The 23825-nt window shown below is 41.5% G+C and overlaps 1 protein-coding gene across 1 annotated transcript; it reads right to left on the bottom strand.

Annotated features, from left to right (window-relative positions):
* Window positions 1-857: 857 nt before the first annotated feature.
* Window positions 858-1691, bottom strand: LOC110886997. The gene has a single exon (XM_022134896.1). The coding sequence runs from the start codon at window positions 1689-1691 to the stop codon at window positions 858-860; it is 834 nt and encodes a 277-aa protein (XP_021990588.1).
* Window positions 1692-23825: the final 22134 nt, after the last annotated feature.

Below are 23825 nucleotides of genomic sequence, written 5' to 3'. Positions count from 1 at the left end.
TCTTGAGGTTCTTCATTTTCGTGACCACCGAAAACATAGTATGACCCGTTACACTATTTGACCACTCCTGAATAACAGCTGGCATAAACTCCGGCTTTGATGTTATAAAGTTCGGAAATTTAAAAGGTCTCGGCTTAGGACGGTGAGCCGAAGACGATTTAAACACACAAGGTGTATGATCCGAAATGCGAGGAGGATGAAAGAAAGCAAACCCGTCCGGAAATAAAGAGAGGAGATGAACATTACCCATGATCCGATCAAGCTTCTTCAAGACACCAATACCCTCTCTCGGCTTTTGATTCCATGTGAAGTGCATACCATGACAAGGAATATCTAGAATCTCCAACTGCTTGACACAATCATAGAAATCCCTCATGCCAATAGATAGGCTAGAAGAGCCCGAAGAACAATCATCTAGGCTAAGAGCCACATTAAAATCACCAAGAATTAACCACGGCTTATCTCGAGCCAAACTATTATGCTTGGAAAGATCCTCCCAAAGCACACGCCTAGCTTGGTAAGAGTTTTCAGCATAAATAAAGGAGCAAAGGACCACTTTCCTGTCTGCCTTAAATTGGATCTGAGTATGTATAACTTGGTCCGATTGGGAAAGAACCATTAAGTTCACATCATCCATATTCCATCCAAGAATTATACGAGTACCTCTAGCACACAAACCCCCATTAGACGTCCAACTCCAAGAACGAAACACTTTGTTACAAATTCTGTCTAAGTTATTCACATGGACATGAGATTCCAAAACCGCACAAACACTAAGTTGATTTTCAGAAATAAGAACCCGAACCTCGTTTTGTTTCAGGGGACGATTCAAACCCCTAATGTTCCATGCAGCTATACTACCCATTTAAACCCGTCAAACCGGGAGTGCTTGCCCCCTCAGCGTTTTTCCCCACAGACTTGCTAGACATAAAGCTAGCCATTTCCGTTGGAACTCTGTCAACAACTTCCTCTTCTTGAAGAGAACCATTTTTATTACCAACGTTTGCCTGAGGACCCGAATCATAATGTTTCTCATTATCCACCACACGAACATCCCCCTCCGTACTATTTAGAGCTTCAAACGAGTTCCTGATCTCCACACTATCTCGATTGGCATTGTTAGGTTTGTCATGTTTAGTACCCGAAGAACTGGCACCCGCATTAGCCACCTTTGGTCTATAGATGAACTTTTGTCTCTGCTTCTTTGGCATCGTTCCTACTCTAGCCGTTTTCCTTTTTTCCGTAACAAAGCCATCCTCGTCCACCACAACTTGCTTATCTTTCTTATTGTTCACAACTTTAGGACATGACTGATCATTGTGCCCAAAAACACAACAACCCGAACATCGTTGAGGCTTCCATTCATATTCTACTCTAATACTTTCAGTAACATATCCCTCCTCATCAAGCTTAGGAATAGCAACCGTAACACACTCCTTAATATCAGAATCCGCATTAATTTCAATTAAAGCCCTGGCAAAACTACTCCGACCCCAGTGGTCTGAACACATATCAGCTGTATAACCATCAAGCCGCTTGGGGGATCCTAGTTTAGAAGCTAACAAGCTCAACCCGTCATCCGTGTACACCGCAAGGGGGACATTATGCAACTTAACCCAAACTGGCACTGTCTTAATACCCTCTTTTCTAAGGCTGACCGTAGGAGTCCAAACATTCAAAAACAAAGGCATTTTCCGAATCAACCATGGCCCATTTTATAACACTTTAGACATACCCTCCTTAGTATCAAATTTAAAGAAAAAAAATCCTTCCGAGTTCATCATAAGTTTAGAAAACCCATGCCTAGCCCAAACATTCTTAGCGTAGTATTCCACTACCGGAAAAGGAAGACGATTACCCAAGAAATAACCATACAAAACATTTTCAAACTTATCCTGAACTTTCCGAATTACCTCACGAGGAATGACTACATCCGCACCTTGACATGTTTCAGTCGCTTCCATCCACCTGAAATTAACTTCCCTCTTGTTGTGAACAGTATTCTTGACCTTGTCCGCATACGAGTTAAGACTTGACCTAAAAGTATTCGTATCTTCCCTACGGTCCACGTTACTCCCCTCAGCATGAACAGGAACAGTAATCTTTTCTAACTCATCGATAACATTGATCACATTCGTATTACCACGACGGGGCAATATAGGGTTGCCGTCAATATTGATAGACTTAGCAAACAAGGACGGCTTCCCTATAGAGTCCGGAATACTCACCACCTTCGGATCACTAGCACGAATGAAAACATCCCCATGCAAACGTTCAGAAAAGGATTGAAACCCTAGATCCTCTAATCCCGGGTCACGATTTCTCTCCATGAATGCAGCTGCAAAATTATTTCACATGCACACGTAACCTAATCAGCCGTTAATGAAACCCTAACTAGCCGATCACACCAAATCTTCTTCAAACAAGAAAACAATCTTTGCAAACAAGGAAAACCAATCCGGCCGAAAACAAGAGATCTATCACCAAACCAAGAAGAATCCGTAATCAAACAAGTAGTGTGTGTCAATAGCGTGGAATCGGGTCAAAAAGACCTTATAGAACTCGATTTATGGCCGAAAAGGGCATATTCGGTATTTACCGAACCGTAGCCATAACCGTATTTCGGTCTTTTTAAAGATTATTAAAAAGGTTTTAGAGTTCTACAGGGAATCTGAGTTTCCTGATCAGTTTATAAAGTCTAAAATACTTTATTTATTATTTAAAATCAGTAGCAACTGGAATCGGGTCAAAAGACCTTATAGAACTCGATTTATGGCCGAAAAGGGCATATTCGGTATTTACCGAACCGTAGCCATAACCGTAGGTTATGAGCAAGGAAAAAAATAATTAAAAATCTTTAAAAATCCCAAAATATTATTTTACATCAGTGAGTAAAAGGTTTGGTGTCGAAATCCGGGTTTAGATAGGCATTATGATAATTGCGCTATTTAATTACTAAAGTTTCGCAATTTGCGCTAATTGGCATAACTCTTATTCTGGACCTCAGATTGACATGAAATTTTAGGGACATGCTTAGAATTCAGTAACCAAGGTCATGATCCGTTCACATGTCCGAAAACCTCGTTTAAATTTATAAAGGGCGTTACGGTCAACTTTTAAGTAATTAACGGAAATGTGTAAAAGACTCGGACAACAACGAACCGGTTACAGAGGTTTATACTATCATGTAACCTGGTCCTAAGAGAGTCCTAAGGCATATCTAAATCGAACTTTAACGGGTCAGAACTGAAGTCAATGTAAAAGTCAAACTTTTGCGACTTTCGGTTCCGAACCGGGTCAATATAGCAAATGGTCGGATAAAACATGCGTAGACTAGTTTATATACTTATTATCGTGTTTTATGATCATCAAAACAGGTTTCATAGAATCTATATTACAGATTATTTACAAAATCGCAAAATGGCTTTCTGTCGACTTTTTAAGTGCACGTTTGACTCGACATTTGAACTAGTCAGAGTGGTGATCAGGGGGAACCCTTTTAGGGTTTATTACCCACATAAATACCAACACATAACTACTTTTGATTCGACAATCACTGGACCATTCGTGATTTATCGCAAAGTCAATCGTTAGGCTAAAACTATGGAAAACTAAACCACAAAGGGTTAGGCAACTTATAGAAGCTTATGCACGACTTAGGAAGTTAGAAGAACAGCTTGAGAGCTCCAGGAATGATCAGGAGATGTGTTTTGAGTTGTGATTCATTTGTGAACTTAACATGGCCTTTTATAGTAAAGTTTTCACCACAACTCTTTGACACACAAGTCCCCCAACTAACCACAACCTTCCAACATGTGTTCCTAATGCTTAGGGGTTGTTTAGGGGCCAATTGGAAGGGTTTAAATGCATCCTATGGCGTTTAGAAGGTTGAACAGCCAAGTTAAGTATTTTTCTGCATCTGGGACCTCCACGCGACCCGCATGGGAGATCAGGCTGCCTTGTACGCGTGTCGCCTGGGTCCTCAAATCAGGCACGTAAAATACAGCAGGCTCGCGGCCCGCGTAAACTAACCCAATTTCTTTACGCGGCCCGCGTTAGATCAGTTTTCCAAGATTTTTGAATCTTTTATAATCATGACAAAATCTTGGTAATTAATAACAAAATCTTTAGTAATTATTAACAAAATCTTTAGTAATTATTAACAAAATCTTTAGTAATTATTAACCTGACCTTTCGGGTTTGAAGGGGTAACTTTGCGATTTGGTCCTCGATTATTTACAACTAAGGGCCTCGTGTTATTTACCCGCATTGTTAAGTCCCCGGTTAGTTTGTTAATTATTTGGAAAGCCTTAACTTTCATTGTTGACGCTTTTAACCCTTCTCGTACGAATTTGATCATAACTTTCTCGTTCTAGAACGGAACTTTGCGAAATTTATATAGTACATTTTAGTGAGCGTATTTTACTGTTACAAAGCCTCGGGTTCGTCAAAGGGTCACTCAGAGGTATAATTAAACATGTTGACACAGTTAACCCCTGCAGCTTGTGATCTCTCACTTTCTTCCGCGTTTCGCTTCCGTACGATCCATGATTTATTCGTTTGAAGGTACGAGCATCGTTTAGGGTTACTATACAGTATAATTACCCTTTGTTGACATTTAAACCCTTGAATTTACATACTTTCAAGGTTTGTCATCTTTAGTCCTTTATTGAATATCTAATGCCACGTGTTGACACATTATTGGACACAAAATTTCGAGGTGTTACATCCTCACCCCCTTAAAATAAACCTCGACCCGAGATTTACTCGAACAATTAAGGGTACTTTTCTCTCATCGTGGCTTCAATTTCCCACGTGAATTCGGGACCTCTACGGGCATCCCATTTGACCTTTACTATCGGTACATGCTTCCTTCGAAGCTTCTTTACCCGTCGATCTTCAATCGACAAAGGTTTTTCCACAAATTTTAGCTCTCATCTATATGCACATCTGTGTGGGGGATCACCAATGATTCATCAGCGAAGCACTTCTTTAGATTGCAGATGTGGAACACATTGTGAATTTCATTGAGCTCTTCCGGTAAGTTTAGCTTATAGGCAACTGACCCGACCCGTTCGATAACCTCGAAAGGTCCTAGGTATCTCGGGCTTAGTTTGCCTTTCTTATCGAAACGCATCACTCCCTTCCAGGGTGATACTTTAAGTAACACTTTTTCACTTACTTTGAAGTGAAAATCTTTACGCCTTGGGATCCGCGTAACTCTTCTGCCAATCTCGGGCAGCTTTGAGACGGTCTCAAATCTGGACAATCTTGTCCGTCGTTTCGAAGACTATCTCTGGTCCAGACAATTGGACATCTCCAATTTCCGCCCAACAAACAGGCGATCTACACTTTCTACCGTATAATGCCTCGAAAGGCGCAGCCTTAATGCTGGTATGGTAGCTATTGTTGTAGGAGAATTCGATTAGTGGTAGGTTCTTATCCCAACTACCACTCAAATCGATAGCACATGCACGTAGCATGTCTTCTAACGTTTGAATAGTACGCTCACTCTGACCGTCTGTCTGAGGATGGTAATCCGTACTAAAATTCAAACGTGTGCCCAAAGATTGTTGGAAACTCTTCCAGAAATGCGACGTGTATCTAGTATCCCGATCAGAGATAATAGACACAGGTATACCATGCAAGGCTACAATCTTATCAACGTATAACTGGGCTAACATGTCGGAGCTATAAGTCTCCTTGATGGGTAAGAAATGAGCTGACTTAGTCAGTCTATCGGCTATAACCCATACCGTGTCATTTCCTTTACTCGTCTTGGGTAACTTGGTAATAAAATCCATAGTTACACCTTCCCACTTCCATTCGGGAAGTTCAGGCTGTCGTAGCAAACCTGACGGTTTCTGATGCTCGGCTTTGACTTACACACATGTCAAGCATTTAGCTACATAGGTGGCTACAGACTTTTTTTTTTCAAGCTTATCCACCAATAATTTGCCTTTAGATCCTGGGTAGCTGATGGCAAATTCTTAATCGTTGCCTAATTAGGGTTGCGGCAATTACTATATAAGCAATATGAACCGTCTTTCTTATTTAATAATATAAAACCTTCAGAAGATTGAGTCAGGCTATATGAGCCTATGTCTTAAAACCTACTTAATCAAGGTTTCGATTTTTCCATAATCAATATGGAGTTTTCACAATACTCCCGCCCACAGCGGGATGCTAAATCTTAATTACACCTGCCTCCCAGGAGGTAAGCAGGGAAATTTATGTGGAATAATCAAGATGTAAGGAGTTACAGAGATTTTCCATAATTCAGGCTCTAGTTCATCCACCACTGCTCGTGTCAATTAAGTGACACAATTATGTTATAAGTGCACGAATTCCTTAATCGGGAACCTTTATTTGAACAATTCCTTTCTGGATATCTTCTTTGAATATTACTAGTCGACATTAGTACAATATGACCATTGGGATATCTCAGGGGTTCCATGTATTAAATCTCCATACTGATCAGGCATGGAAATAATCTATGGGACATACTAGGATACGCCAATCCTCATCCGGTACGTTTATCAAACACAGTTTGGCATTCGCAGGCGATAGAAAAATAATGAGAAAATAGTTAAAATAACATATGTTGTCGTACTCTATGCGAAGAAAGAGTACTCCTAGATTTTTCGGAAGGATTCCTTGCCGATACTAGAAGAATCGGTTAATTTGGTTTCCTTGGTAAGTTATACCTTGCGAATAATATAAAAGTTTGCTAAGCTTATGGTTTATTGGTATCCAATCCAAAATAAAACTCATAGCATTTAAATTTCTGATAAAAGATAGGGAAAGTACCTGAGGCCATTATTTATGAACTAGCTCAGGTATTTAGGCGCTTTCATTCTCAGGCTTTTCTTCTTTAGCCGCATTTCCTTTGACATATTTAGGGCACGTGGTCTTGATGTGGCCCTTCTAATTACAGCCGAAGCAGACTGCATTCCCCATGTCCCCACAGTCCAACGTTGTATGTTCCCCCGATTTGCAGATCCCACATACCCTTGGTTGTGATCGGGATTTTGGTTCTAACCTGCACTTCCCATAGTGGCACTTCTTGCAGGTCTTGCATACCGGTTTCTGGTTGGACTTTCGTTTGTTCTTTTTTATAGAGCTCTGGGAGTTCTTTTCCTCTCTTTTTCTTTTTAGCTTATCTTTGGCATTTGAGGTATGAACAAGGTCCTCCTTATGAGTAAGGAAATGTGGTCCCAGATAAAATTGGGAACGAGTAGCCTGGGGCTCCTTGAACTTTTTCATAGCTTTCTTCACAGCCTTTCCAACAGTTGCGTCTACCATAGTTTGGAGAACGCTTTCGGAAATTCTAAGGCTCACAATTGTAGCTTCATCGGCATGTGTTACATCATTCATAAGACGATCGCCGGTTGTCTCATTTGAGTTTGCCATTTTCGTTATTGGTCCCTAATGCCAATAAAATAATTTCTTAGTTACAATCCAACAACTGCTATTCTTTATCCCGATGGTCTTAACATATACTAACCAAGGTATTTATAGACCATATAGGCTAATATAGTATTAACATTCCAATGAATGTTATTTAACATATATATTCATTATGTTTAGCCTAGGTCACAAAAGACCATCAATGGCGTTTAAGGTTTGGGCCTAATTCATCATCTTTTTGACAGGGGATCAAAACGTCACATCTGTTTTTATTATATTGACGAATTTTGGATAGCTTGAAAGCTTGCCACAAGGATATCAGAAAAGAGTGATTCCTAATAGATACAAACATCAATCTAGGATTTGTTGGAGCGTTTTCTTAAGTATCAACGACCAATTTTTCCATCTCGTATTAAATGATCGGAGTCCTGCTATGTATTTATCATACTGCACCGTCTCCCGGGCGTTCATCCTGAAGACTCATGCGTTTGTTCTCTTGGCTTCTTCGGGCTTCTTCTGATTCCTAGGGCAGTTGGTCTTGATATGTCCCTTCTCGTTACAACCATAACATGTTGCATCTTTTAGTTCCTTGCAATCCAGGGTTTTATGTTCTTGAGACTTGCAAATTCCACACGGTAGAGGCTGAGATTCAAATCTGCATTTCCTGAGGTGGTATTTCCTACAGGTTTCGCACTTGGTCTTCTCAACCGACTGCTGGCTGTCTCTTTTAAACCTGGTACTCTTCCTACCGGAGCGATGAGAATTCTCACCCTCCCTTTTTCTCTTACCATCATCAGAGGCCTTGGCAGCCATGTTTCTGACTACATCAAGTGTAAGAGATAGCGACAGGTCTGCCGCTGACCTGAACGTAGCAGGCCTTGAGGCCTTAACACTAGCCTTGATTTCTGGGGCTAAACCCCCAATGAAGCGAGCAATCCTCTTGGGTTCTGGTGTTACTAGGTAAGGAACTAGTCTGGACAGGGTATTGAAATTGGTAAGGTAAGCTTGACAATCTAAGTTTGTCATAACCAATGATAAGAAATCTGACTCGATCCTCTCAACCTCGTGTTGCGGGCAGTAGTTCTCCATAATGAGAGCAACAAACTGTTCCCATGACCTGCTGTAAAGTGGGATCTTCCCAACGGCTTGAATGAGAGCTTTCCACCATGCCAGTGCCTCTCCTTTGAACGAATGGGATACATACTTCACTACATCCCTTTCAGCACAACCGCTGGTGTCAACCACCGCGTCCATTTCGTCCAACCAGACCATACAATCTACTGCTCCTTTCTCCCCAGTGAAATCCCGAGGTTTACAGGAAACAAAGTATTTATAGGTACAGGACTTGGTACGTGGTTCATTATCGAACACTTGCTTCTTGGATGGAACACTGTGTTCATTTGATGAATGACGATCGTCATTCTTCCTTGGTCCTTCATTTTTAGAGGGCGGCTTGTTATGAGGCTCTGAATGAGTTTTAGGGACAGATTTAGAGCGAGGTATAGATGAGGCTTTACTATTAGTCTCACTATACTCCCTAAATCGCTCCTCTACAGCTTTAGATACCGCTGAATCAATCAATGTACGAAGCTCTCCTCTGGTTATATTAATCCTTTCATCATCGCGGTTTTCCAGAGGGTGACTGTTCTCTTCCTTTGACTTAGCCATGTAGTTTTATATGCTACATAAAATCAAACAAGGGCAAGGTTTATACGGAAGCTCTTACAGTTTTATCGTCTTAAACGATTTATTAACCATGGTAATATAAACCATATTGGTTAATTTGTTAGTTATATTTAATTATCATTTTCATTATAATTTATCCTAGTTATAAAACATAAAGGATATTAAGGTGGCGCAGAGGGCCTAGTCACAAGGACAAATTTTAAATCATAAGCCATGATTTCAGAGAATCAAGGCCTTTAAACATATTAGCATAACAGGCTTAGTCGCAAGGACATATATAAATTATATGCTATGATTTCAGAGAATCAAAGCATTTGAGGTTTGAACCTAGTTCATTACCTTTTTCTGACAGGGAGTCATAGACCATCTCTGCCTTTTGTTTTATATGACAATTAGCATGGCCCGTAGGCACTACATCACTAATGGATGTTTAATAAGTTTGGCCCGTAGGCACTACGTCACTAATGGATGTTTAATACATGAGCATCTTTATTGATGATTTAACCCATGATTTATAATTCATTAATTTGGGCTTTGGAATCCTTAGAAGGATTCTTATATAAGAATGACGCGTGTGATTTTAACGAATCACATCTGCCCAGGACGTTAACATGATCACAGAGGTTAACTGGGAAATCTGAATCTTTTAATCAGGTCTTACCATCTTGGCTGGGTCTTATAATGACACCTGGCTAGGTTTTACTCTTTAAGATTCTTTAATTAATAATTATCGTGGAACAATCCTTATTTGGAATGTTATCGAGGATCTGAATCTAATTATGGAACTACCATCTTGGCCCTGCCTTAAAATGACACATGAGCTAGGTCTTGCCCTTTTTAGATTTTGCCATCTCACTATGATGGTAGATCATATATAATATAGGAATGATATCTTAACATAATCGTTCCCCTTAAAAATTTAAAACAAGTATACGGTTGCCCTAAATGGGACTTCTTAAGAACATGACTTACCCATGCGAGGGCTAATCAGAAAAAAATAACAAAGAAGTAACGAAGCGAATTTGGAATTCGTCCAATGTTCTTGTCTAGACTCAAGAATGTGCAATTGTGTAACTGAGATTAAACACAAAGGCTAGTGTTTAATTCACTCAGTGTTGGCTCTGATACCAACCTGTCACACCCCGATTTCCACGTGTCTCACCGGTGGGCCCGGTGGGGGATTTCCGTGACGTAGTTGGCAACAATATAGTCAAACCACACAATATATATGAATGCACAGCGGAAGCAAAAGATATTTTATATTCCGAATAAAAGTAATATCCAAGTATTACAACGGAAAGTAAGGGATCCACAGGCAGATCTATAAACATTGTTCTACAGACTTTAGACGCCTAGAACTTGCAAGATTCCTTATTAATGTCCTGAGCAGGTTCCAGCCTATTACGTACTTGTACCTGTCACTTAGACTTTTGAAAATACGTCAGTTTTCACTAGTAAATACACTCAGCTGACTCATTTGAAAAGAGTTTAGGAAAATTGATTTAGATGCACCAGGCACAAATTATTTTGACACTTTGATTAAAATGCACAGAGGCAAAATTAATCTTTTATAACTTGAGACAATCATAATTATGATCTTGTATACAAATTTACATGTTCGTTGTACGTTCAGGGCCCGATGTAGAAACCGAGTCAAGATTAACAGACACATCACAAGTATAGGCCCACTGAGCGTGAGATACCGTTTCCCTTATGCAACTGTCAGGTGTATGCCTACACCCCGTGCATAAGGCGTGACCATTTTATAATACAATGATGTCGAGGATATCCGGGACATGGTCATTAACCCCTAAAGGCTTTTATTTCAAACAATACAGATCAAACCGGGTTACCTCAATAACTTAACCACAATCCGATTAAATATTCAATACCCGACCAAGCGGTATTATTATACCGTATCCCAAGCCCGTATAGGGAAAATAAGTTAAGAGTATTTACCTGAGCTAGCTCCTGTCTTAAAATAGCAAGAATAATAACTCAGCCGTATTCACTTAAGTAAGCGTAGGTACAATTTACCGGAAGGCTCTAGTCTGGAACGATGGTATAAATAACCAATTAGAATGCTAACGGGTCTTTAATTAAGCCTAAGCTTAGACCGGTTAGTCTTAAAGAATTGTTACGGTTTAATCGCGTGAAAGGCGAAAACCGTGAATGGAGTGTGATTTTGACCCAACAAGTTTGAAGACTTGTTTCATATGGGTATAACAATCATACTCTGGATTTTGGGGTTAAAACAATATAGTTTGATCCGTTTCGGCTAAATTATGTAAACTAGTTACATAAGCCGAACCGTGCGTGCAAAAGACGCAATGGGTATCCGTTAGAGTCCTACACTGCTTTCCTAAGTCAATACACTTTAAAGAGGTTGTGGTATCAGTAGGATACCTTCCATAATGCCCGTAACGACTTTTAAGTTAATAATATGCCCCGTAGGGGTATTTCGGTCTTTTTAAAGATTATTAAAAAGGTTTTAGAGTTCTACAGGGAATCTGAGTTTCCTGATCAGTTTATAAAGTCTAAAATACTTTATTTATTATTTAAAATCAGTAGCAACTGGAATCGGGTCAAAAGACCTTATAGAACTCGATTTATGGCCGAAAAGGGCATATTCGGTATTTACCGAACCGTAGCCATAACCGCAGGTTATGAGCAAGGAAAAAAATAATTAAAAATCTTTAAAAATCCCAAAATATTATTTTACATCAGTGAGTAAAAGGTTTGGTGTCGAAATCCGGGTTTAGATAGGCATTATGCTAATTGCGCTATTTAATTACTAAAGTTTCGCAATTTGCGCTAATTGGCATAACTCTTATTCTGGACCTCAGATTGACATGAAATTTTAGGGACATGCTTAGAATTCAGTAACCAAGGTCATGATCCGTTCACATGTCCGAAAACCTCGTTTAAATTTATAAAGGGCGTTACGGTCAACTTTTAAGTAATTAACGGAAATGTGTAAAAGACTCGGACAACAACGAACCGGTTACAGAGGTTTATACTGTGACAACTCGAGTTTCTGACTTTCACTTTCGCATTAAATGCGCATTGACTTTGACTGTTTAGTTGTTGGATGGTGGACTTGAAATTGTACGCGTTGTGTTTTAATGAAACGTATTGTCATTTTGCCTATATGTGATTACTTGCTGTGGTAGAAAATAATATTAGAGTTATTATTAAAACACTTAGTCCAGATTACGAAACATGACATCCAGATCGAAGGATCACGAAAGATAACCTTAGGTTCGAAGGATCTCGAAACACACCCTTCGAGCAGAGATAGGATCCTTCGACATCTTTCGGCCCAGTCTCTTCGAAGGACCACGAAACATATCCTTCGACTAGAATCCAGATCTTTCGGCCCAGTCTTTCCAATGGGCTTGGCCCATTCCTGTGATACGTTTATATACGTGAATGCATGTAGTCGGCAGTCACTTTCAACCCTAGAGCCTTTCTGTGAGTGACGGCAATTTGGAACTCTCGAAGCTTGCTTTAGTTTTCGATTCACCTCGGTTAGTATCCAAGCATTGCATGATTATTTAATTGTTATCCTTGCTAACTGTTAATCGAATACATGATTCATTAATATATATACATAATGCCTGATCTCATGTTTGAATCCCTTGCTTATTGATGATGTTGATTATGGTAAACGAAAACGAAACAAGTGAACACGGTTTGGTTAGTTTAAACACAAAGATCTAAACCTGCTATCGATTAGGGTTTTTGGTATTCTGTTCGGATTATTAATCAATATTATAGATCGATTGTAGTGAGGAATCGTGCTCGTATGATACTCGTTATGTAGATGTACTGTTAAGATTTGGTACCTGTTGTGATTTGTTTGGACATGCATGATCGATGATGATTGTTAATGATGATGACGGCTGTAGATGATTAGGGTTTCTGTTTCTGTAATTGACTGCGTGATATCCGTAACTGATTGTGATCAAACGTAACTGATATGTATCGAAAGATACTTGCTACTCGAAACATAGTTGTTGTCGAAAGATGCTTGTTAGTCGAACCATAGTAGTGTTGACCGAAGGATAGCATTGACCGAACCATAGTAGTGTTGACCGAAAGATGACTTTTGGTCGAAAGATGACATTAGGTTCGAAACATAACTTTCGGTCCGAATGATAACTATGATGACTGTTTGTCGAAAGATTACTAATGTGTCGAAAGATAACAGTGGATCGAAAGATATTAGGGATTATAAACATCCTTCGAAGGATGGGATGTATGTTTGATTTATTTGACATGCCCTGCTTGGTGATGAATGTTAACATTTGTATTCGTGTACACTAGCTGTTGAGTAAATATGAAATGATACGTGTTGTGCCGATATGCAAACTGACTGTTGTGTGATACATGATTGATGCATGATATTGGTTGTCAAGCACTATGTGACATTAGATTTGCATGCGTATCATTGCGAACATGAACTGATTTGTTATACGTGTATACAATAGGACGTGATTAATTACTTGTGAGTGCATAACCTAGCATACCAAGCAAACCAAGGTGAGTTCACACAGCCAAGGCATGGGGTTCCCAGGGTGGGAATGGGATTTTGATTATTTACTGGTACTTGTCTATAATGGAACGTAGTGATGTTATGGGATGAACTATGGTACACACGTCACTGTTAGAACTACTGCTAGACTAGTAACACTTATTGAACTGATCTTCGCACACCTGCCAAGGGTTGGCCGCGATATTATGACTGACTTCGCACACCTGCCTTTGGAAGGCCGCGAACTGTAATTTACTAATCTTCGCACACCTGCCTGGTAGGCCGCGATACAACTAAACCTAGTCTAGAATACTCGGGATGAACATCCCCTAATATCTTCGCATACCTGCCTGGGAGGCCGCGATGGAAACTAATACGATACGTGACATAACGAACGTACATACTACTACTCACGCTATACTATTACTGAACTGTTAACTGTGAACTCGCTCAACTAGTTGTTGACTCTCTGCTGCATGCCTTGCAGGACATTAGGTACATATGGAGCTTGCACAGGGAGGAGCAGGTCGTTGTGGAGCATGGATTATGTTTTGAACTTATTGAACTTATGTTACACATTTGGGCTTTCATACTTATGCTTCCGCTATACTTATAAACTATGATTATGTTTTGAACACCCATCATATTGAATGATTGGTTTACATTATTATATTTGATATTACATACATGTTCGATATGATTGGTGGCTTGATCCTGGTCAGTCACGCTCCCAAGCGGTGATACTCCGCAGGTGGATTTTGGGGGTGTGACAGATTGGTATCAGAGCCATTGGTTATAGAGAACTTGGTTTTAATATGGGAAACGTTTTTATTAAAACCAGACTATAACCCGAACAGTGCTCTCAACGATCCACAACGACGCTTCGCTCCACGTGCAAGACTCGACATCCTAGGTAATAAGGTTTATGTTTATTGCCTACATGCTAGAATTTGCATAGAACTTTGCCCGTAGTATGCTTACATCACTTTGCTCACTACTTGTTATTGCATGAGTGTACTTGTGTGCTCACACTCTTCTGTCATCGCACTATTCGCGAACCTTTCTCACTAATGTTGCCTTTGATGTGAAGATCAATGGCCGCACGAATTAACATGACTCAAGCCCAGCTAGAGGCTCTCGTTGCTGCGGCAGTTGCAGCCGCCCAAGCAGGTAGTATACCCTACAGTATAGACACTAGGATCTTTAGATCCTACATTAATTCTCGTACTTAACTTTGCCCTATTCGTACACAATAGGTCAACACGCGCAACAGCCTGTCTGCACATTCAAGAACTTTATGGACTGCCGTCCCGGCACGTTTAGCGGCACAGAAGGAGCAGTTGGACTCCTTCACTGGTTCGAGAAACTAGAGTCAGTATTCGAAATGTGTGAATGCCCTGAGGAACGCAGGGTGAAATACGCTACCGGTACCCTAGAGGGAATCGCGTTAACTTGGTGGAACGCGCAAGTGCAGATATTCGGGTTGGCAGCTGCTAACGCCACACCCTGGAACGAATTCAAAGAACTTATTAAGAGAGAGTATTGTACACGTGAAGATATTCACAAGTTGGAAGACGAGCTGTATAATTTGAAAATGGTTGGATCGGAGATCGAAGCGTATACTAAACGGTCGAATGAACTGGCCGTGCTGTGCCCAACCATGGTGGACCCTCCATACAAGCGTATTGAGTTGTATCTCAAAGGTTTGGCACCAGAAATACAGAGCCACGTTACCTCGGCTAACCTCGACAACATCCAGGAAATTCAGCGCCTCGCTCACCGTATTACAGATCAGGCAGTGGATCAGAACAAACTGCCAAAACGTGTCAAGGCTACCACTACTGCTGTCACCACTTCTGCTACTCCCAGTGACAACAAGAGGAAATGGGAGGGGGATTCCAGTAAGGGATCGGTTTCTGTTCAGTCTCAGCAGCGCAAGACAAATGACTATCAGAACCCGAGCCAGCAATCATCTGGCAGTCAAGGACAGGGTGGATATCGGGGAATTCACCCACTGTGTAATAAGTGCAACAAACACCACAGTGGAAGATGTCGCAGGGGACTTTAACTTCTTTGGGGAACCCTATGCTCTCTCTCCTGAGCGATTTCCCTTGTTCATCATGAAACCCTTCAATTTCTTTGAGATCGTTTGTATAACAGTCTGTGATTAGGGTTTTGATCTTCAAAACTCTATAACGAACTCGTTAGCAATAGTTTTCAATCTGAAATTAGGGTTTTTTCCTTTTGTTTTTCAAATCGCCGCCATAGTTTGCTGTCTAGATATCCTGTTTAATTAATCCGGTTGTTATTGATCGCGGTTTACTGAGTTAAATTTAGCTAGATTGATACTCTGGATTAATCAATTAGGATTGATATTCGGCGCTAGGGTAAAGGATTAGGGTTCTGTCTTCTTTTGGTCTGGTGCTTGTTCTGCGGGTTCTTGGTTTTGTGTTGCTGTTTCGGGTGCATGGTTTTTTCGTTTACGTTGATTAAGGGAGAGTGGACGTTTTACTAATGAATGATCGTGATTTTCCGGGGAGTAACATCCCTGAAAAACTGGTGAGCAAAGGTTTATTTGATCAGAATGGAGTCCCGTTATCTCCGTTTGCTGCTGATATGCGCGAGACAGGTTCGTCTCCGGATACTGTTCCTGTTCGTGGTATTGGCCTACGGGTGACTAATATTGAAGGTATATCTACGTTGCCAAGGAGAGGTATGTTTTACTCAGACAATGTCTCGGTTATAGATGGTCTTGCTGCTATTTCTAAACCTGTTATTGTGGAGAATGCTGTGAAAGACGGTTCGGGTAGTGTGGGGGAAGGGGAATGTCATGTTCATGAGACTAGTAGTCAGCAGGAGCATGTTACTGGCGCAAAATCATATGCTCAATCTGTTAGGGGAACTAGTGAAAGGAAGGTGAATTTTCGTTCGTTGGAAGCTGAAGAGAAACAGGATGGATGTGATGTTGTTCTATCTAGGGATTCAGTCAGAGTGGTGCAAGATAAGTTAGCAAACACTTTGTATGGATACTTTTTGGGGGATCGTGTCGCGTTTCCGGTTGTGGATTACTTTGTTAAAAATAATTGGAAACGATTTGGTTTACAAAAGTCTATGATGAACGCCAATGGGTACTTCTTTTTCAAATTTGCGGACCATGCAGGTATGATGAATGCTCTGAATGAGGGTCCATGGATTATTCGATCTCAGCCGTTGTTTTTGGAACTTTGGTCTCCGTCCGTTAAACTGGAGAAGAAAGAGGTGAAGAAGGTTCAGGTTTGGGTTAAGTTCCATGAAGTCCCTATAGCGGCATACACTGAGGATGGTTTAAGTTTAATTGCTACTACTATAGGGGAGCCGAAAGCCTTGGACTCTTTCACTACATCCATGTGTGTAGATATGTGGGGTAGAAGCAGTTTTGCTCGTGCTCTGGTTGAGATTTCAGCCGATTCTGAATTCAAGGAGGAATTAACCATTGCTGTGCCTCGGCTTGATGGAGATGGATTTATCAAGGAGAAAGTTTATGTCGAGTACGAATGGTGTCCTCATAGGTGTGAGCGATGTAGGGTTTTTGGTCATACTAACGAGTGCTGCCCTAAGCAAGCTTCGAAAGGCTTTAATGGTAATACTCAACATGGAAAGTCCACTGGTAAACAACCTATTCAGGAGAGGGGTATTCCAAAGAGGCAGCCCATGGTGGATGACGATGGTTATACCACGGTTCAAGGAAAGAAGGTAGCTAGGAAAGTTGGATTCAACGTCAATAAACCGAAGCAAAAATTTGAATATAGACCTGTGGCGTCTAAGGGTAAAAAAGATGAGCCGGCTATTGCGTCTAAGGGTGGGAGTACGAGTTCTAATCCAGGTGGTTCAAGGAAAAAAGCTGAGCCGGCTGTCGCATCGGTTCAGGTTTCGAACTCGTTTGATGCTCTGAATGATCCAGATGTTAATATGGATGAGAATGGGGATACCTCTGGGCCGTCACTTCATGAGGTGGAGGATGAAGAGGTTGTTGAGGTGCTGAATGCTTCATATGGAGATGAGATGGACGATTTTTTGCGAAAGGGAACGGCTAAATCGGATGGAACAAAAGGGGCAAGCACTCCTTCTTCGTCGGTTAATCATGGTTAGTATTGCTTCGTGGAATATTAGGGGTTTGAACCGCCCCATTAAGCAGACTGAGGTTCGACAAGCAGTTAAGGATTTTAAGTTAAGTCTTTGTGCTATTCTGGAGTCACACGTTCAGGTGAGTAACCTTTCTAAAATTTGCAAGTCTATTTTTCGTTCGTGGCACTGGACGTCTAATGGGGCTCAATGCAATAAGGGTACGAGAATTATTGTCGGATGGGATCCTAGTATTTTGGATGTTATGGTGCTCTCAGAATCTGATCAAGTTATGCACTTGCAACTGTTTTTTAAACAGGTGAAGACAATGGTTTTTTGTTCTATAATTTACGCAGCGAATTATTATGTCACTCGTCGGGATCTTTGGCATAATCTCTCAATGCACAAACTATTCGTCCGCAATGAACCTTGGGTGATTCTAGGTGACTTTAATTCGGCTCTAAACCTTGAAGACAAGTCTTTGGGTTGCTCGTCGGTGTCTGCTAGCATGAGAGAGTTTCAAGCTTGTGTTGATGATATTGAAATGGTTGATTTAAATCGAACTGGTATACATTTTACGTGGAATCAGAAGCCTAAGAAGGGGATTGGGTTAATGAAAAAGATTGATAGAGTTATGGGAAACACCCAGTTCATAGCCAGCTTTCCTAGTGCTGTGGCGATGTTCTACCCGTCCAGGTTATCGGATCACTGTCCGTGTGTCCTAAAGGTTCCGGAAATTAATAAACCTAAACATCGGCCGTTCAAATTTGCAAATTTTCTGGTTCATAAACCTGAATTCATGGGGATTGTCAAGCAGGCGTGGGATACGAGTGTTAATGGTGTGCATCAGTTTTCTGTGGTTAAAAAACTTCGGCTGCTTAAGCCGCCTCTTCGTGGGTTACTGTTTCAGCAAGGTAACTTGCATAAAAAGGTGCAACTTTTACGTGATAGACTTGATGGTATCCAGCGAGATCTTGATACGGTTTTGAATAGTATGAATCTCCGGGTTGAGGAAGCTAATGTTCGGCGTGCTTATCAAGAGGCTTTGCTAGATGAAGAAAGATTTTTGAAGCAAAAGTCTAAGGTCGACTGGCTTTCGGCTGGTGATATGAATTCGGCTTTTTTTCATTCAGCGCTCAAAAATAAAATTCATTACAGTCGGATCGATGTTATTCGGGATACTAGTGGTAATGAGTTTGAGAATGATTTAGTCCAAAAAGCGTTTGTGGAGCATTATGAAAAATTTTTGGGATGCAAAGGGACTACGTCGCTAAGTCCATCCCCTGATTTATTTACAAAGACGTTGGAGATGGGTGTTGCCACTCATATGGTTAGACCGGTCACTCTCGATGAGGTTAGAAAGGCTATCTTTTCGATTGGCTCGGATAAGGCTCCTGGGCCTGATGGATTTACTGCTGGTTTCTTTAAAAGTGCTTGGCCTATCGTTGGTAATGAGGTCTCGAATGCCGTGATGGACTTCTTTGTTACAGGGAGACTCCTTAGGGAATTAAACCATACGCTCATTGTTCTGATCCCTAAAATTACGTCCCCATCTGTAGTCACAGATTACCGGCCGATTGCTTGTTGCAATGTCCTGTACAAATGTATTAGTAAAATTATTGCTGAGAGAATTAAAGTGGCGCTGAATGATATTGTCAGTATCAACCAATCTGCTTTTGTGCCGGGTAGAAAAATCTCTGATAACATATTGTTAACGCAAGAGCTGATGCACAATTATCACCGGAATATAGGCCCGCCTAAGTGTTCTTTCAAAGTTGACATTCAGAAGGCGTATGATACTGTGGATTGGGATTTTCTCAAGAATATTTTGATTGGTTTCGGGTTTCATGCGGATATGGTTCACTGGATTATGGTATGTGTTTCTACTACCACTTTTTCTGTGTGTATCAATGGTGATGTTCATGGTTTTTTCAAGGGTAACCGGGGCCTAAGACAGGGTGATCCAATTTCTCCATACTTGTTCACGCTTGTCATGGAGATTCTTACGGCTATCTTACAAAATGCGGTTAGGATTGACTCTTCTTTTAAATTTCATAACAAATGCGAACGCCAACAGATTATCAACCTCTGCTTTGCGGACGACTTGTTTATTTTTTCAAGAGGGGAGATTGCGTCGGCCAGGTGTATTATGAAGTCCCTTGATTCGTTTACGAAGATGTCGGGTTTATTACCTAATATTCAGAAAAGTACAGTTTATTTCTCTAATGTGCCGACTTATATTAAAACTGCGATTTTGAATATTATGCCATTCAGGGAGGGTACTTTGCCAGTGAGATATTTGGGTGTGCCTCTTATATCTTCTCGTTTGCTGTATAAAGACTGTCAAGTGATGGTGGAGAAACTTGAAAAACGTATTATGCATTGGAGGAACAAACTTCTTTCGTTTGCGGGCAGGGTTCAACTCATTGTTTCGGTCTTGTCTTCGATGTATATTTTCTGGTCGTCAGTGTTTATCCTGCCGAATCGGGTGATCCTTGAGTTGGAGGCGTTGATGCGGAATTTTTTATGGTCTCAGGATAGTGCGTTTCAAAGAGGGCGTGCCAAGGTGTCTTGGAAAGCGATCTGTGTGCCTAAATTTGAGGGTGGGTTAGGCATTCGTCGAATCAGAGATGTTAATAAAGCGCTTATGACAGCTCATATTTGGAGTATTATTTCGAGACGGGACTCCTTGTGGGTTCAATGGGTTCACTCATACAGGCTGAAAGGGAAAAGTTTCTGGGCTTGTAGAGTTCCTGCTAGTTGTTGCTGGTCATGGAAGAAGATTCTTCAGATTCGGCCGACTATGCGGAGTTTCATTTGGTCCGGTGTAGGTGATGGTTTAAGTACGTCAGCTTGGTTTGATAATTGGAGTCTTTTGGGTCCGCTCGAGCAATTTATTTCGCCTAGATCTATTGCAAATGCGGGGTTCAATATGGAATCAAAAGTCTCGGATGTGTTTGCTAATAATTCGTGGAGATGGCCAACCGCTTGGAGGGATTTATATCCGGTTCTGATACAGCTGGATCAAGTGTCTTTTGATACTCACAGACCTGATAAACTCGCATGGCGACATGGAGATCAGATTCACGATTTTTCTACATCTCGTGCTTGGGATTCGATTAGGCACCGAGAAGTGGAGGTTGGGTGGAGTCGCATTGTTTGGTTCGGTCAATGCATTCCGCGTCATGCGTTCTTAATGTGGCTGATCATGAGAAGAAAGTTACTCACTCAGGATAAAATATTGTCTTGGGATCTCTCGCGTCGGAAGAATATGGACATGATGTGTTGTTTACTCTGTTATGCTAACCATGATTCTCACAGTCATCTGTTCTTCGAGTGTAAGTATTCTGCTCAAGTGTGGCATACGGTTAGGTGCAAAGTGGGTATGACGTCGGTGCAGGCCAAATGGGATGATATTGTTAATTGGCTTCTGTTACGGTCCAAATCGAAATCGGCGGCTGATTATATATCGAGATTGGGAGTGGCGGCTACTGCTTATTTTATTTGGCAGGAACGTAATGCTAGACTATTCAAGAACCAGTTGAGACCACCGGAAATCCTAAGTGAACTTATTTTACAACAGGTGCGGTATAAATTGATGGGAGCGAGGTTGAAGAATTGTGATAATGTGCGGCGACTTCTAAGGGAGTGGGAGATTGAAGGAACGGAACTCCATGATGATGGCGGCTGATAGAGTTTATGTTTTTTGTTTTTACTAGATAGTAGTCTAGTTGTTTTTGCTTCCTTGTTTGGTGGTTTTGTTTGTTTTTTCTTTGTTTTACAATCTTGGGGCATGTCCCATGATTGAACTAGTGTAGACCCTCTACACTACTTGTGCGGTTTTGGTTGTGAATATATAGAATCACCGGGGTAAAACCCTTTACCCAAAAAAAAAAAAAAAAGATGTCGCAGGGAACAATGTCAAAGATGCCTCAAGATGGGTCATGAGGCTAAGGATTGTAGGAGCTCTCGGCCAGCAAATCAGAACCAGCAACTCCCACCGCCAGCTCCACAGAACCAGCAGCAGCAACCACAGCGTGGAAATCGGGGATGTTTCCAGTGTGGGGCAGAAGGTCATTACAAACGCGATTGTCCTCAGTTGAACCAGAATCAGAACCACAACAATAACCAGGGCAACGGGAACAACAACAACAACGGGGGAAACAACAATAACAATGGCAACGAGGCAAGAGGTCGAGTTTTCATGTTAGGAGGAGGAGACGCAATGAACGCTAATTGAACTCATAACTTATCTTGGATTTTCATTATTATGTTTACGCTACTCAAACAAAGTTTGGTTTGAACATTAATCGTGTTGGGTTTTATGAATTATTTTACTTATTATATTTTATGTTTGGTATGATGGATGTTTTGATATTATTGAGCGCACCAGCCGTATTTATGGACCTTACGAACAGGGTGTGCAAACCCTACCTGGACAAATTGTCCTTGTCTCCATCGACGACATTCTGATCTACACCAAGAGTCAGGAAGAACACGAGCAGCACTTACGTCTTATCTTGGAACTTTTCGGAAGGAGCAAACGTACGCCAAGTTTTCTAAATGCGACTTCTGGATACGTGAAGTCCACTCCTTAGGCCATGTAGTGAACAGGGATGCGATCCATGTCGACCCATCCAAGATAGATTCGATCAGGAACAGACCAGCACCGTATACACCAACAGAAATACGCCGATTCTTGGGTTTGGCGGGATACCACAGGCAGTTTATCAAAGACTTCTCCAAGATCGCGCAGCCACTTGCTATGCTGACACAGGAAGGTGTCACCTACCGTTAGGGAGATTCCCAAGAGACCGCTTTTCAGTACCTTAAGGATAGGCTTTGCAGCACACCTATTCTCTCACTGCCGGAGGGCACAGATGACTTCGTGGCTTATGGTGATGCATCGATACAGGGTCTCGATGGTGTATTGACACAACGGGATAAGATTATTGCTTACGCTCGCGACAACTAAAGATTCGTGAACGGAACTACGCGACGCACGATTTAGAGCTGGGAGCTATTGTTTTCGGGCTTAAGATATGGCGACACTACCTGTACGGTACCAGGTGCACGATTTACACCGATCACAGGAGTCTCGAGCATATCCTTAAGCAGAAGGATTTAAACATGCGTCAACAAAAATGGGTTGAACTACTGAACGGCTACGAATGCGCCATCAATTATCATCCAAGCACGGCTAATGTTGTGGCCGACGCCCTCAGTCGAAAGGACGCCCTACCTAAGCGCGTGCGAGCGCTACAGCCTAATATTCAGTCTGATCTTCCTACACGGATACGAAATGCTCAGGTAGAAGCATTGAAACCAGAAAACGTCATGGCTGAAGCCTTACGCGGCTCGAGGCAACGGTTAGAACAAAAGGAAGACGACGCCTACTATGTAACAGGATGTATTGGGTCCACCCTATGGCGATCTACGCGAACTTGTGATGGATGAAGCACACAAGTCTCGCTACTCGGTACATCCAGGGTCGGATAAAATGTACCACGACATTAGAACTACATATTGGTGGCCTAGCATGAAGGCCCACATTACAAATGATTGGCTTGAGCGAGAGTCAAGACAGGGTACCAGAAACCCTCAGACTTACTTCAGCAACCCAGGATACCACAGTGGAAATGGGAAGAAATTTCCATGGATTTTGTTACAAGTCTACCTAGATCCCAGCGTGGGAATGACACTATTTGGGTGATCGTTGATCGACTCACAAAGTCTGCTCACTTCTTGGCTATCAAAGAAACGGATAAGTTTTCTACCCTAGCAGACATCTACTTGAAAGAAGTTGTTTCAAGGCACGGAGTGCCCACTTCTATTATTTCGGATCGCGATGCACGATTCACGTCAGAGCTTTGGCAAGCGATGCACAAATCCTTCGGCTCACGTTTAGACATGAGCACAGCATATCATCCTCAGACGGATGGGCAGTCTGAGCGAACTATCCAAACTCTAGAAGACATGCTTCGAGCGTGTGTCATCGATTTCGGCAACGGCTGGGAAAAGCACCTCCCTTTAGTGGAGTTTTCATACAATAACAGTTACCACACCAGCATTCAAGCCGCTCCATTTGAGG

This window comes from Helianthus annuus, chromosome 9, assembly GCF_002127325.2.
Source record: "Helianthus annuus cultivar XRQ/B chromosome 9, HanXRQr2.0-SUNRISE, whole genome shotgun sequence".
In the NCBI taxonomy this organism is placed as follows: Eukaryota; Viridiplantae; Streptophyta; class Magnoliopsida; order Asterales; family Asteraceae; genus Helianthus; species Helianthus annuus.
The sequence above is the reverse complement of the archived record's forward strand: the minus strand, read 5'-3'. Positions and strand labels throughout refer to the sequence as shown.

Excerpts from the sequence above, each read along its gene's own strand:
- LOC110886997 (XM_022134896.1), bottom strand. The coding sequence starts at position 1,691 with ATGCCTTTGTTTTTGAATGTTTGGACTCCTACGGTCAGCCTTAGAAAA.